The sequence below is a fragment of the Rhinoderma darwinii genome, chromosome 5, assembly GCF_050947455.1.
Source record: "Rhinoderma darwinii isolate aRhiDar2 chromosome 5, aRhiDar2.hap1, whole genome shotgun sequence".
NCBI classification, from domain to species: domain Eukaryota; kingdom Metazoa; phylum Chordata; class Amphibia; order Anura; family Rhinodermatidae; genus Rhinoderma; species Rhinoderma darwinii.
This window is the reverse complement of record NC_134691.1, coordinates 55,269,469-55,286,779: the sequence shown is the minus strand read 5'-3', so window position 1 is coordinate 55,286,779 and position 17,311 is coordinate 55,269,469. Positions and strand designations below refer to the sequence as shown.

General features: G+C 41.8%; 1 protein-coding gene across 1 annotated transcript in view; it reads left to right on the top strand.

The window, feature by feature from the left end:
• The window catches only part of NECAB1 (N-terminal EF-hand calcium binding protein 1), a 218,528-nt gene that overhangs the window by 18,039 nt on the left and 183,178 nt on the right, over nt 1-17,311 (top strand). Inside the window, exon 3 of the mRNA XM_075826018.1 lies at nt 3,358-3,466. Coding sequence (XP_075682133.1) covers nt 3,358-3,466 — 109 coding nt within the window. The remainder of the gene's footprint in view (nt 1-3,357; nt 3,467-17,311) is intronic.

Genomic DNA, 17,311 nt, shown 5'->3' with positions numbered 1-17,311 from the left:
CCGACCTCCGGTACACTACTCTTGCAGTTGCAGCCTCCAGTCTCCCCTCCTCAACTCAGAGCGACAAGTTTACTCACATTGGCAATCAGTTCCCAGTCTAACTTTTACATGGACCGACAGCACTCCGCTCTAACACCTCACGCGATTCTCTTGCTTTCCTCTTAATGGTGCCAAACCCTCTCCTTATATGGCTCTGATCTGCCCCCTCGTGTCATGCATCAGCATCACCACGCTCTCTCCCCTGCCAGCATCAGGCTCTTTCTGGGCCTAGCCAGTCCTGCACACCTCCCCTGCAATTGTCAACCAGAATACTTTCATTCCTTGTCCAGTTGCATCACCACATATATGTGACAGTGCCGCAGACCACTGCAGCCTGTTGTCCAGCTGGCCTAGAAGACAAAATTTGGGATAAATCAATAGTATAAGCGAATGTAAGAAAATTTGTTAAATATTTTATTACAGAAAAATGTCCCTTTCTCCGCTTATCAGGCTCCTCTCCCCCTCCTAACTGTTCAGTCACTCTAAGGGTATGTTCACACACACTAATTACGGACGTAATTCGGGCGTTTTTGCCCCGAATTACGTCCGAAAAATGCGCCACAATAGCGTTGACAAACATCAGCCCATTGAAAGCAATGGGCTGACGTTTGTCTGTTCACACGAGGCGTATATTTACGCGCCGCTGTCAAATGACGGCTTGTAAATAGACGCCCGCGTCAAAGAAGTGACCTGTCACTTCTTGGGGCGTAATTGGAGCCGTTATTCATTGACTCCAATGAAAAGCAGCGCCAATTACGTCCGTAATTTACGCGGCGTTCAAGCGCCTGCACATGCCGTTACGGCTGAAATTACGGGGATGTTTCCTCCTGAAAACATCCCCGTAATTTCAGCCATTACGGACGCTGTCGTGTGAACATACCCTCAATGCACTTCTAAATTTTTCTCCTCTAGCCAAGACAGGCTATCAGCTCACTGAGGGATCAGGTTACAGCTGTGCAAAGAAGTGTATCGAGAGGGCAGGGTTAGGGAGCAGGGTGAGCGAAACAGGCAGAGACAGAGACCCACAGAGACCAAGCTGCAGCTTTTAGTAAGTGTTATAGCTCACCCCAGTACTGGATTCACAGCTACCCTTCTCTTTACTGCTGTATAATCTCTATCATGTTGCTGCAGCTCATAGTTAGTGTTATAGCTCACCCCAGTGCTGGATTCCCATCTACACTGCTCATTACTGCTGTATGATTTCCAACTTGCATCATCACTACACCACCCTAGAACATAGGTCTCCATTTTTAATTGTAGGGTATCTCCGGCCCTTTGATGGTATGTGAGATCTGCACCCTTGTACAGAAACTTTATGGCTGCTTGGTAGTAGATCACTATTAGCAGTGATCTATATACAGAGGAATGCTAGAAAGATACAGATTATGTCGTCCCTGGATCCCTCCACTCTTTGTGCCAGCACACTGATTGTTTTCTCGCCCTGTCACCTTAGTGACACAGTGTCTGTGCAATCTGTTAAATTGCAGAGAGATTTGTATACAGGTTCCATATAATAATTGTATTTTATATTTCTGTACATTTGATGTAGCTCAGTTGGTTGTTAGTACACAAGTCTCTCAATAACACAAATTAATGTATATTGAGCAAAGTTCAGAAAAAGCAATTGTCATTTTGCCATTTTCTTTTGTGCAATATAGTGATAGTAAACTAGTACATTATGATATGCTTTAACACATGACAAACTAAGCTCTTCTACATTAACAAACTCATCTTTGATACATCTGAAAATGTTTATTATACCAATTATCCATAGGCTAAAAACATGTTTGATGCAGTACTGCAGAAGCTTCTAGCATTTCCTTGTAGTTTGTGCTTGTGTTGTGTATATTAAATGATGTTTGCATAATGTAGAGAACTATGATGTACTAAATCTTCCATTAGCCGTTTTTATACACTTAGTATAAAGAGGTTCATTAAAATATTAATTGCTGAGATTTTAACAGATTAACATATACACGAATAAAGATCAACCTCTGTGATTGGTTCTAGATTATATATGCAGTGCAGGCTTTAACAGTAGGACTTCAATAAATGCACATTATTGTGAATGCCACAGATGCCCCCATTAGTGCCTGCCACAGATGACCTTATTAGGGCTGCAACAGATGCCCTAATTAGTGCCAGGCACAGATGCCCTCAACAGTGTTTCAAATGCCCCCCATAGTGCTTGTCACAGTTGCCCCCATTAATGCTTGCCACAGATGCCCTCATTGGTGGCTGCTATAAATGTCCCATATCTGTGCCTGCCACAAATGTCCCATCAGTGCCTGCCACAGATGCCCTGATTAGTGTCTGCATCATTGCCCCATTACTGCATCCGAATTTAACTAGCCACAGAAGTCCACCAGAGCTCTTGCCACAGAGAGAGTGCCTCAGTCACAGATGCCCCCTAGATTACCAGCGACACATGCTCCCATAGGAAGACAGCTCGCACTTACCCTCTGCACTGTTTGCTCTCTGTAGGTGACATATGTAAATTTATAGAATGCAGCTTAGGAGTGACACGAATTGCTACGGTTTTCTAATGCGATTCTTGACACAGCAGCTTGTACCGGCACAATACCGGAACACTACGGTGCCCTCAAAACAACCAGTAACTAAACCTCAGCTGGTGATCCTTAGGCTAGGGATACACAGCGACATTGGTCACATGACATCAAGTTGCACACATGTTGCGTGCCAAAAGAACGGTGTGGGATTTTAGATCTACACTATGTCTTTAAAATGAAAACAAATCGTAGATATGTTACAAGCCAGTCGCAGTCACACGCAACCTTCATTGAAGACTATGAAAGTCGCATGCGACTTGCAACCGAAATTCCAGCAGGTTTGGATTTTTTTTCAACTGTTGCAGTCGCGTTATGTTGCAAGTTGCGAGGTGTCCAAATTGACAATCATTAGATGAGATGTCGCAATGTGACATTGCGACCTTTACGTCATGCAGCCAAAGTTGCTATGTAACTTATTCATAGCGTAAGACTTAACATGTTACACCCATTTTCTCTATTTTTTTTAATTATATTAGAGCGTCTCTAATTTTTTTAATCTTATACTTCGTGTTAGGGGCTTGTGACCTGTGGATGTTTTGTCCCTGACTTTTTTACAGCACTGTACATTTCTATATTTACACAGCTAAGACTTGTTTTATCACACTTACTGGGATTGCTCTTCCTCCTGTTTGCACATAGAATATCCTGTAATCCATCACATGCTGCTTCTCCGCATTCACAGCATTAAGACCGTATGTTTTTGTTCCAGTTTTTGCCCGTATGATATTATTCCCTCCTCTTATTGCAGATGATGGAAAATTGTCTTTTGAAGAGTTCAAAGCTTATTTTGCCGATGGAATCCTGAGTGCAGAAGAACTGAGTGAACTTTTTCACAAGATTGATACACACAAAACAGAGTAAGAAGTTTTTTTTCCTACTGTCTATACAAAGTAGCCAAGAATAAGTTACCTGGTTGTTACCCAGTATATAAATGTTTTATTGTAGAACTGATGGCACAGTAAAGATGACTGAATGAGCTGTCCACCATTATGATATCTTCATTGTAAACTTGTAATGATTCATTAGTTATTCCTTAAGGGGTCATGTCATGAAATACATTGATGGCACATTTTTCAGATGCTGCATGGCTGGCACATTATAGTCAGTGGTCAACCCTGCAGCCTCCAAATTGATGGCATATCCGAGTGATCTGTCATCAATGACTTTTGTGCGGTAAATCCTTGAAAGTGTATGCTCACCTTTTGAACACCATATTAGTTTATACAGGTATAATCTCTCTAAAAGTATTTTACTGATTAGTTGTTACAACCAGTATTATACTCCAGAGCCTATAGGGGTTATACCAGGATCACAAATTATCACCTATCTAATGTAGGAAATAATACCTGTCCCACTGCACCATATGAGCTTAACTCAATATATGGTGAGGAGTATGTATACAAATTGGTCAACTCTTTTAAGCACTCAGCAGAATTATGAAATCAGCCCTGGACTATAATACAGACTCAGGACCAGCACAAGATACTGTTAGCAATACAATGTATTTAGAAGTTGCTAATAAGTCTGATTTAGAAAATTAATACTCAAATACCCTATGAAAGAGTTAATAGATAGCGGCCAATCAAAATTGGTCTCTCTGCAGGACTCAGCATGTCTGTACAATACACAATAGGCACTGTGTAATTCCTCATTTGCCCTGCGGTAGTGCTGTAGAGGAATATAACACTTGCTGATGGCTGGGTGTCCCAGCAGCAGGACATCCTGTGATCAGCTTATCTTCAGGGGACTCTTTTAACAAAAAGAGATTGTCCAAAACCCTTTAGTTCAAAATGTAAACTGCAAAATATTCTGCAAAGGTGCAAACATATATTTAAAAAGGATTTACACGCTCTAAAAATAATGGCTAAAAGTAATCTGGATATGGGTTAAAATAACAAATCATGATTTACCCACCTTTTGACCTGCTTGACCAGCCTGTATTGAGAGATTCCTATCTCTAATCTCAGCCTGACCTAATCTCATCCTGACCTAATGGAATATAACCAGGGGTTAAAGCAAAGAGCCCCTAACAAATTATTTTCTAAGTCATTGTACACAGACAAAATAAAATGAATAAGCGTGCTGGTAGATTGCCTTTTAACTAGTATGTTTTCTACACTATGAAATACTATATTATATTATACAATCAACAGGATGTATCATATGTCACATATAGTATGTGACCCCTGGATATTGCAAAGGAAGTTTATTTCTTATACAGAATCGAGGGTATAGGGAGCTTAGGTGGAATGGTTAGCCTTTGTGGTGTGCAACCTGTACAGTTACACAGGGTTCTAGAGCTCCACATATTCTGCGCCTTGGCAGAAATATGAGGCCATAGTTGCCAACTATGGTCTCATATTTGGGCACTCCTTGAAATTGTTATGTGGGTTTTGTATGTCCGTATTATTGGGACACTGTATAGTGGTATATTGTACATTTTTGGCCCCTGTGGGGAGGTGACCTATCACTGTATGACGCTGTTATGTGGGCAGAATATGGTGGAATTACTTGGGTGATGTATGGCACATCATTAAAACACGTTTCAATTTTCTTATTATGAGGCCTTTGCTTATAGGCAGCGCTGCTGGACAGGTAGCTGCTCCTGGCTAACCTTAAACGATTATGGATGACTAATTCTGAAGCATATGACACCCACCCTCAAATTGACATGCAGATTTTACTGAAAAATCAGAACATTTCACCCGTTACAAAAAAAGCAACTGAAATCAATTGCAAAATTATTAATAAATCCACGTCAGAATAGAGCATACTGTGAAAATTCGGAAATCCACATCATGCCCTCAGATCCAGGCAGATTTTTTTTTATGCTGCTTGTGATTGATTTTCAGAGAATTGTGTAGATAATACAGGGAATGTTTATGTAATATTGGGTCCCATTCACACTTAATCATGGTAGAGTTTTAAAAAATCCTATTGCAAAAAACAAAGAAATGAATGTTTGTATGTTTGCTTTTTTGCTGCAGTAGTTAAGCATTTGATTTGAGAAACAGTTCTGCAGGGGGCACAATGTACAGGAGGGCTGATGTAAGGCGTTGTAGCTTTGGAAGATAGTTTATTAAACATTATCTTACAAAGTGACTAGTGCCATAATAAACATTATTATGTATATTTGGCTTGGCTGAACATACATTTTAATATCCGTATTCAAAGGGTACATAGAAAAAAATCAAAATAGGCTCTAGAGACAGAATGACTTGCTGTACCTCTACAACTGACACTATATCTGCCACTGTTTTGGGAAAGCATTATACAAAACTCTCTTGACTGTTATTTGTTCATTGAGGAATGTAAAAAAATTAAAATTATAATATAAATGAAATAATATCATCAGTACACTATTTTGACAGTATAATAGAGTACAATAATAAGAGTATGATAATAATAATAAAACATTATGATTTACTGTATAATAATATAGAACCGTGATAATACCAATATTAATACCACTCTGTGATGCAAGAAAAATACTTATTTTGCCTTCCGTACAGCATTGCTCTCTAATATGTCCCTTACAATTCTCAGCTCTGCTTAGTTTCAGGCCAGTTGCGCTCCTGATTCCCTTCAGCAGATTAGTACAAGAAAAATCTTGCTTCACAGATCTGACTCCTTTTCATTTTTAGGTTTGTGGGTCACCAGTCATGTATTATTCATCGGATAGTGCAGCTGGAGCTGGATGTGGACACCTGTTTTGCCTTTACATGAACTGCACCTGTTTTTGTATTTGCAAAGTTACTCAGTGTTTTATGTAGATTATATTTATATAAATAAAAAATTGTTCAAATGCACTTTAAGTTTAAAGGGTGTGTATACCTTTTGAACTGAATTTTTTTTTATTGATTGATTGATTGCTTCCTAAATGCAAAATCAAGCAACTTTCTAAATAGTCTTTATTAAAAATGTCCTACCATTTGGATGATGTAGAGCCTGTGTAACTCCTGTAGACCGCTGGTCTCCTGCAAATATAAATCACATCCGTCAGACCACTGCACCTGACGGCTGACTCAACTGCTCTCCATCTCTCTTCACTTAGAGTTAGAGATAGCAGTGGGGTGGGGGGGGGGTATAGGAAAAACATCTTGATAGCCTGTGTGTTCTCCTCCCCATCTACACTATAAGGGTATGTTCAAACGACCTATTTTCAGACGTAATTCGTGCGTTTTACGCCTCTAATTACGCCTGAAAAGACAGCTCCATTACGTCTGCAAACACCTGCCCATTGCTTGCAATGGGTTTTACGATGTTCTGTTCAGACGAAGTGTAATTTTACGCGTCACTGTCAAAAGACGGCACGTAAAAATACGCCCGCATTAAAGAAGTCCATGTCACTTCTTTGGACATTTTTGGCGCTGTTTTTCATTGACTCCATTGAAAAACAGCTCCAATTACGTCCGTAATGGACGCCGCGAAAAACGCGAGTACTTGCAATTACGTCTGAAATTCAGGAGCTGTTTTAGCCTGAAAACAGCCCCGGTATTTCAGACGTATTTTGCGTTTGCGTGTGAACATACCCTAATACTAACAACCTGTGTGATCTGCCCTCCCTGAGCTTCTGAGTACAACCCCCCACCCCCCTCTGCTATCTCTAACACTGAGAGAAGAGGGGAAGGAGAGCAGTTGAGCCAGTTATCAGAAGCAGTGGACTGACAGATGTGAGTTAGAACTTGCCTGGAGAGGAGCTGTCTACCGGAGTTACACAGACTCTACAGGAGCCAAATGGTAGGAATTTTTTTAATGAAGACTATTTAGAAAGTGGCTTAATTTTGGAAGCAAATAAACAATTAAAAAAATCTGTTTAAAGGTGAACAAACTGAAGTTTTTAATGGGGCAATTAGATTAAGTATAAACCATTCTTGTTGAAAATATGCAATAATCTGGATATCTACATTGTTTAGGTCAACTGCACTTGTGGCATGAATGTATCTCTATATGCGAGTCCATCTCTGGCTACCAACAGTAGAAACACATGCAAGGCTAATTTCACTATAACAGCAAAATAGTATAAAATGAGCCCTTAATACATCAAAGCAGTGATAACAGACTGGTATTTTGCTTTTTTGTCTAATAGCACAAATGATTTTCCAAAAGCAGATAATGTCTGCACTCAGCATGGTGCGATTCTGAATGGAACAGCAGAGTCCAGCTGCACTGGCGGTGACTGTTATAGTTCACTGAAAGCATAAAAACAGCAGTTTTGGGCACATGCTGCTATAACGCCATGAAAGATGGGACAGTATCTAGAACAAGAGGCAAAAAACATAATAGAAATCAAAGAAGATTTTACTTTAAAATGTTAAAGATTAATAAAAAAGAGGCCTGCATAAAGTTTTCTTTTCTTTCTTATTCTTTACATTCTTTTAAAACTTTTTACAAAAGGGTTTGTGAAAGTTTGAGGAGAATGTAAAGTATAGGAAAGAAAAGAATATGTTATGTAGGTCTCTTTTTTTATTGGGGTTTAACATTTGAAAGTAAAAACTTATTTCTTCATATTTCATCCTGGTAATTGTAACTGTATAGTGGTGAATGAAAGCAAGTATATAAACCTGGTTTGCGGGGAAAAATTCTGGTGCAATGTATTCTTTTAGTCAAGGGTATAATTAGCAAAGAGGCAAGCCCTGTATCTATGAAAGAGGTGAGCCCCAGCCCACACTGGATCCGCCCCTATCTGTCTGTCTATTTATGTATCTATCTCTGTCTGTCTCGGTCTATTATTATTATTAAGTGGGATATAGTATATACAGTATGAGAAGAAAATGTGATCTTTATACATCGCTATCTAGAGTTAGTTTGAGGTGTTCTTTCCTAATACCATGACTGTTATTATTTGGTCTTTGAGGACTGATGTTAGTGACTGTGACTGTAGAAAAGGGAAGTGTTGGATGAGGTATTCATAGATCTCTATGAATGTTTTATATTTTCATGGATTAGACATATGTTTACCAACCTTCCATCCATGCAGTCACTATTAACAAGAAATAGACACCGAAGCATTTACTGGGATTGTTATGCACATTTTTTTTCTTGACTTAAAAAAAAAAATGATTAATAAGATTAATAAAAGCAGGGTATGTGATGGAGGATTTACAAGATAATTCTAGTCTTTCAATTATTTCCGAGGGTGCCAGCTATATTTATTTCTACTCCTCCTACTTGGGTTTCAGAAGAAATAAATATAGCCAGCACCCTCGGAAATAATTGAAAGACCAGAATCACCATTGAACTACTGTCACCATTGAACTACACTTGCCAACATTCCTTTTTCAGCACGACCTTGTAAAAGTTTAGACTATTTATTATGGTGACAGCTCTGGTCTGCCAAGCACATGCATTATGGACAAATAAATATTTGTTACTGACACCAGATCAGGCTTAAAGGGGGTTTTACACAGGACGATTATCGGGCAGACGAGCGTTCATATAACGCTCGTTGACGATAATTGCTGTGTGTAAACAGGGAAACTATCAGCAGATGAACGAGCAAGCTCGATCATCTGCTGGTCATATAGTTTAAAAAAAGTGAAATATTATAATAGCTTTACTATATTTTCAGAGCAGTGCTGAAGGGGCATACGGCCACACGTTTGATAAGATCTTTCCAGTGTGGGAAGCTCAGGCTGGTGATGGCTGGCTTGCTGTACACTGCTACAGATATGGTCAAGGGCATCCATCCCTGATACATGGGTTTGTCTGGCAATTAGGCCTTGTATGGCGTAAAATTACTGCTCACTTTCTGGTCACCCACTACTGCCCATGCGGACGGACACACACACACAGTAGGAAGACTCCTGCCTACAACTAACCGGTCGCTCTTTACAACCTCTGTCACAGTCCCAACAATCAGCACCGTAGTCTCCGGCAGCTCTTGCACTTCTCAAACCCCAGGTCACTCCATCTTTCTACCAAGACTGAATAGTGTGGGTGACTGCCGTTTTATAAAAAAAAGTGTTGCCCCCAGCATAATGACGTGGCATACCCACTCTGCGTGTCACTACTATTATGGAGCAGCAAACACAGCCAAAATGTTGTCCGTCCCTTACATCCCAGCACCTAGTAACTTTAGGAACCAACAAGTCAACCACCATGTTGCCTGTAAATAGAGACACCACATTACAGTGTAAACAAAGTTAAACAACATATCATAAGTGCTGTACACAGTGGCCAGACTGACTACTCTGCAACGTCACCTGAGGAGGGAGGGGGGAGCAGATAACTACAGACAATAGCACACAGATAAACGCACAGTGCACAAATATATATCTCCACATAATTAAAATGTCACGATGGAGGCAAAATACAATAGCATGTAAAATAAAGTTCCCCTTTCACTTGGGGATTTATCCCACACACATTACCAGAAAAATACACTCAGTTAATGCACATAATGATTCATGAGCAGAGTCACAGTCATTTTTGTTTCAAAGTCTTGGAGATCACATGTTCTTTAGCCTTTCTTATACCAATAGCATAACAACAAATTGGGAAATACCACAACTACTGTGTGGTTACTTCTCAACACTACTACTATCATTTAGGGCCTGTTCACATCAGCGTTGTTTGTCTGTTGAGGCTTTCTGTCGGAGCTTTCCATCGGGGGAACCCCTCAATGGAAAGGCAATCTTGCCGCTTGTCCAAGTACTGAACCTGGATTGTTACTTGACTAATGTCACGATCATGGGGTATGTGGACCCACTAGGCCGCTCCGCCGTAGCGAAGAGGCAGCTGGCCAAGTCACAGTCTATGCAAGAGTCTATACAAGTTCATAGCGCAAGGGTACCTGAAATATTCCAGATGGTAGCAGGGGCTCTGGCACGGATGGTAGTAGGGGCAGCAGGTTGCGTCAGACGTGGTAGATGACTATAGGTGCAATAGGTTGCGCCCAGACGTGGCGGATGACAATGGGTGTAGCCGGACACGACTCCAAACAGTAAACCGGCTCAGGAACAATAACACAGCACGGGATACAGGTATCCCAGAAATCGTTGTACGGGCCAAAGGCCCTGTGGATGTGGCTACTGCAAGACGGATCTCTCCTTCTCTGGGTCCATCTTGAGGCCACAGTCGGACACGATGTAGCCCAGGAAAGGCAGAGAGCTTCTCTCGAACACACACTTGTCAATTTTAGCGTATAGGTGGTTCTCCCTTAACCGCGACAGAACTTGGCGAACGTGCCTCCAAAGCGTCATTAAATCTGGCGAGTAAATCAGGATGTCGTCCAGATAGACCACTACACAGACATACAGTAGATCCTGGAAAATGTCATTTACAAATTCCTAGGACAAAGCTGGAGCATTACACAGGCCAAAGGACATCACAGGGTATTCGTAATGGCCGCCTCGGGTGTTAAATGCGGTTTTCGATTCCTTTCCTCTGTGGATACGGATCAAGTTATATGCGCCGCGTAAGTCCAGTTTTGTGAATACCTTGGCCCCACAGATTCTGTCAAAAAGTTCTGAGATGAGCGGCAGGGGGTACTTATTTTAAAAAACATTTTGGTTCAGGCCCCGGTAGTCGATACATGGCCGAAGAGAACCGTCCTTTTTCACGAAGAAGAATCTGGCTCCAGCCGGGGAGGAAGACTTTCGGATGAACCCTCTTTTGAGATTCTCTTTAATGTAGGCGGACATGGCTTGGGTCTCTGGCAGAGAAAGAGGGTAAATGCGCCATCGAGGTGGTGAAGCGTCAGGGAGTAAATCCACCGGGCAGTCATAGATGCGATGAGGAGGAAGAGTCTCTTCTTCCCTTTTACTGAAAACGTCCGCAAAACTAAAGTAATGAGATGGTAGCTCGGAGAATGACTGAGGCAGTGGGGGCAAAACAGGGCGAACCTGTGAGAGGCAATGGCTATGGCATCTGGGACTCCATTCTCCGGAATTCCAGTCGAGAATTGGAGCATGTAGGCGAAGCCATGGCAGACCCAGCAGAATAGGGTTGATAGCTTTAGGTAATACAAGGAAGGCGATTTGTTCAGAGTGAAGAGCTACGACATGTAGTATCAATGGTTCCGTGATGAACACAATTGGATCGGGAAATGGTAGGCCAGTCACAAAAGCAATAGCAAGAGATATCTCCAGAAGAACTGTGGGTGGATGTAAGCGATCCACTAGATCCTACTGGATGAAATTTACAGCTGCTCTGTAGTCCAGATAGGCAGAGCAGGAATGTGATGTTTCCCCGGAGATGATGGCCACAGGAATCGAAAGTTTGGAAGAGGTTTTGACATTTGGAGATGTCCCACCTAGTTGCCTCTCCAACCAACCCTAAGTGCTGGAGTTTCCTGGTTTCTGTGGGTATTGACACACAAAATGACCCTTAAGGCCACAGTACAGACATAATCCAGAAGAGCGTCTGTGATGTTTCTCTTGCGTGCACTCCTGAGTGCGCTCCCGGATACTCTAGGTAGAAGGAAGGTCGCGGGCTGCAAGCTCGTCCTTGATGTGTGAGGACAGTCCCTGCCAAAAGTTTGCCACCAATGCCTCATTGTTCCATGCCAACTCTGCTGCCAGGGTACGGAAGGAGATGGCATATTCTCCTACTGAGGAACCATCTTGCTTGAGGTTTAGCAGAGTGGCCACGGCAGATGTTCAGCCCGGCACGGAAAGACTGCAGGAACAAGGCTAGGTCTGAGGATACAGGTCCTTGTTGTTCCGAGATGGGATTCGCCCACGCCAGGGCCTTGCTAGCGAGGAGGGAGATGATAAATGCTACTTTGGCCTCCTCAGAGGGGAAGAAATGAGCTCGTAGACTAAAATGAACTGTGCATTGGTTGATGAACCCTCTACAGGCTCTGGGATCACTGTCATAGCAAGGAGGAAGAGGCAGTGAAACTGTGGATCCCGAACAAACAGGAGGAGCAACAGGCAGTGGAACAGCAACAGTCTCTGGAGGAAGACCTGGAGGTGGAACAGTGAGTTGATTCAGACGGGCCATGATGGAATTTACAGCCTCAAGGAGTTGATCCTGACGTGTCCGTAGGTCACGCATCTCCGTCTGTATCTTTTGAACTGCAGTCTTGGGCTGGCCAGCGGGTTCTTTGGCCTGAGTGTACTGTCACGATCATGGGGTATGTGGACCAACTAGGCCACTCCGCCATAGCGGAGAGGCAGCTTGCCAAGTCACAGTCTATGCAAGAGTCTATACAAGTTCGTAGCGCAAGGTTACCTGAAATAGTCCAGATGGTGGCAGGGGCTCTGGCACGGATGGTAGTAGGTGCAGCAGGTTGCGTCAGACGTGGCGATAGACAGCCGGAGAAGTAGGTTGCGCCAGAGGTGGCAGATGACAATGGGTGCAGTAGGTTGCGCCAGACATGGCGGGTGACAACGGGTGTAGCTGGACACGACTCCAAACACTAAACAGGCTCAGGAACAATAACACAGCACGGGATACAGGATACAGGTAGCAGAGCACAGGAAACAACGGGAACAGGATAACACTAAGGGACCATTTGCAAAGACTAACATGGGATAAACTAACAACACTCAGTCAAGGATCAGAAGGGCAGGGCCCTTTTTATTGTTCAGGGTGATCAAGGAATAATAAATTATATACATATGCACTCACTGGCTCCTTAAGGCCGGAAACCAGCGCGTGCCATCTGGTGATCACTACGGGACAGAGTGGGCACATGTGCCGATGTCTCTGGGGAGGAAGACACCGGCAGGTAGAGGAAGGTCTGCGGGAGGCAGGTAAGTGAAGGTCGCGATCCGTGACTGCAGCCGTAACAACTACTTTTTTATAAGAACACCATTCTTCCAGATTGCTTTAGCTACTGGACTCCGAACCTGCTTCCAAAACTTGACAGAATAATCTGGCCACAATATGGAGTCCGTTGTGACAACTTGGAAGCAACAAGTTGCAAGACTACAAGATTTTGGCGACACTTATCAAAGAAAATTCTATGAACTGAAACATTTTGAGAGAAATAATTGAATTACAAAGACAACTTGTGGATGTGAATGGGTCAGTCGCAGCTTTAAATTCATGCATTCACCTACCATCAAATTTCAGTGGTGATCGTTCCCATTACCAAGATTTCCAAATGAAACCGGCTCCATTTACCAGTGAAAGGAAAAAGGTATTGTTTATAATCAAACTTTTGACAGATGAAGCTATAGCGGGAGCCTCTTCTTATGTAGAAAAGAATAGTAATCTTCTGAATGATTTGGATGACTTGATCACTGCTATGAATCAAGTTTCTGATCATCCTAATTGTTGTGGCACAGCTAAAGCTAAATTGCATAATCTGGAGGAAGACTAAGCAGAATTTCAACGAATGATAGCACGTGGAATTTAACAGCCCAGAAGAGCCAATTTCGACCAGGGTTTTCAGAGCAATTGAAGGATGAACTTTTCAGAGTGGAAACCCCAGATGAGTTGGAAGACTTAAAGAGGCTCTGTCACCAGATTTTCAAACCCCTATCTCGTATTGCAGCAGATCGGCGCTGCAATGTAGATTACAGTAACATATTTTTTTTTCAAAAACGAGCATTTTTGGCCAAGTTATGAGCATTTTTATATTTATGCAAATGAGCCTCAACTGGGCGTGTTTAAAGTTATGTCCAAGTGGGCGTGTATTGTGTGTGTACATCTGGGCATTTTTACTTGTTTTACTAGCTGGGTGTTGTGAATAGAAGTGTATGATGCTGACGAATCGGCATCATCCTCTTCTCTTCGTTACCACCCAGCTTCTGGCAGTGCACAGACACACAGCATGCTCTCGAGAGATCACGCTGTGACGTCACTTCCTGCCCCAGGTCCTGCATCGTGTCGGAAGAGCGAGGACACATCGGCACCAGGCGACAGAGGCTACATCGACTGACCTGCAAACGCCGATGCTGCTGCAGAATCAACTGTAGCCTCTGTCACCTGGTGCCGATGTGTCCTCGCTCGTTCGACACGATGCAGGACCTGGGGCAGGAAGTGACGTCACAGCGTGATCTCTCGAGAACACGCTGTGTGTCTGTGCACTGCCAGAAGCTGGGTGTTAACAAAGAGAAGTGGGTGATGCTGATTTGTCAGCATCATACACTTCTATTTACAACGCCCAGCTAGTAAAACAAATAAAAACGCCTAGATGTACACACACACAATACACGCCCACTTGGACATAACTTTAAACACGCCCAGTTGTACTTAAGAAAGGCTCATTTGCATAAATATAAAAATGCTTATAACTTGGCCAAAAATGCTCGTTTTTGAAAAAAACAAAACGTTACTGTTATCTACATTGCAGCGCCGATCTGCTGCAATACGAGATAGGGGTTTGAAAATCTGGTGACAGAGCCTCTTTAATTCAATTGTGCATTCAATTTGATCATATACTTACTAAAGGAAAGACAGAATGCGGGCATTAGGAAATAATCCTGCCTGCTCCTTTGATCAACTCTGAAGACCCAGCAAAATACTGAATCTATGGCTGAACCAATGCAAATTGATATTATTTAAAAACCTATTCCTACAGCAGAAAAAGAGAGATGACGTGCATAAAATCTTTGCCTTTATAGTGGGGGTAGAAGGCACTATACTGTGCATTGCCCAAATAAAATCCGTAGGCCAATCGCTGTCCCTGATGTAAAAGAACAGATATAACTGGAGACATCTGATCTGTTGGATTAAAAAATACTTTATATTTCCACTCTGGCACAGGATTAAGACAAGTTGTTGGCACCAGAGTCTCATTTTATAGTGCCAATACACACCTGCACTAAAACACCTGAGATTTCTTGTTCTGCTATGCTTGACTCTGGAGCTGGTGGAAATTTCAGGAAGACACTGAGTCTTTTGAACTTTCTAGTGTCCCAGACATTTTCCAACATTTTATCAATGATGTTTTCAGTGATTTATTGAATACATTTTTAATAGCCTACCTGATTGATAAACTCTTACAGAACATGTCAAGCTATTGGGGGTAATGTATCAGTCTTTCTACTGCAGTTTTCTGACATGGAAAAGTCGCAAAAGGGCCCAAATGTTGTGGGAAAGTGGCGTGGCCACCAAGGCATGACAAATTTATTATCATTTACGCCACAAAACTGGCATAAATTATAGTGTAAATCTGTGCCAGCTCCTAGCAGGCATAGGTTTCACTCTATGGGGCGTAGCAAGGTAGGGGCCTGTGCTGAGCCCCTACTTTGCCACCCCCCCCCCCCCCAACCATACTACTCTTACCCCTTCCATTAAGCATTTAAATAATTAAAAGAAAAAAAATAATGTAAAAGAATAAAAATATATACTCAACGAACTGCTCCTCTTCTCCGCTCCGGCTCCCTCATCATTCCATCGCTGCTCATACATGGACCTGGCGCAGTGCAGCATCAGGATGTTGTATGCAACGTAGCACTGATGACTTTGAAGTGCTGCATCGAATATAAGCTCCAGACGCTGCTCAGCGTCAGGTCCTTGTGTGAGCGGCGCTAGAAGAATAAAGAAGAGAAGAGGGGCGCTAAGGTGAGTGTTTTTTTTATTATAGTGTATGGCGCACGGCCCGGCCGTAAAAATGCAACACATTTATTAAGAGGCTTTTGCCAAATTATATTTATCTGGCTTTTGAATATTGGCTTACTTTTTAGAAAAACAGACTACAGTACATATTGAAATAGGTTGTATTTTGTTTAGTTGTCCACAAAGATAATTTGTATTAAGAAGTTGGTGAAGACCGCATCATTTTTATTTATGCCCCGGTAAATAAAAACAGAATTTTCCCATGACAGTATATATATATATATACACGTGTGTGTGTTTCAGCTAATCTTTATAATGGATCGTTATGTAGACATTTTATAGCAGTAATCATTTTTGCTTTTTTGATGGTATTATTTGCAGTTTGTAAGGCAGCATTTTGGTCACTGTATGGGACTCTTATTTGGATTCTGTATGATGGCATTATTTAGGGTTTGTTTGGGTATATTTTTGGTTATAGTTTTGGTATTATGTAGATGTTTTATTATTTGAACTCCGAGGGGTCCCCCAAAAATAAGCTGTTCGCAGGGTGTCCTACTGCTGGGAGCCCCCATAGGTTAAAGGAAGCATTATGTGGTGCCCAATATGTGTATTATGTGATAACTCCTGCACAAAGTAAAACATTCTTTGTGACCACTCTTTTCCCGGTTAACTGATGGTGGTCTCAATAAGGGAAACTTCTGAGGGTTTTTGAAAATGTTTTTCTAAACCAGATAAAAAATGGCCCAGTAATAAGTGGTTAAACAGTTATTCCTTAATAAATTCCTAACAAAACCATATAATAAATGACAAATCCATATAACTAATTTTCATGACATAAGACCTTCTCTTTATTATGGAAACTAAGGTTAGAGCTGTCAGGAGTTTGAATTCTTTTTAAAGTCTTCTTTGAGACAGATCAGAACAGCATCAAGTTTTAACGCACTTTAGACTTTGTTGATGGACCAAATTCTCAGTAAAATATCATGCTGCTCCTAACAAAAGACTATTTTATACCCTCATTCCCTTTTCTTTCCACATTATATTTATTTATGAGTTTGCAGCTACATCAGCTGTCAATGCCCTGTGTTCTGAAATATCACAGCCTCCCCTAGGCTTTATTTGTTACCCTCTTGCATGAGATTAAAAGGAATCAAGAGATTTGACACATTTAACACATCGGCCCACAACAGCTGCAATGTTTGGCAAACACATTCACTCATTTGTATACATCGTTCAGCATCCAT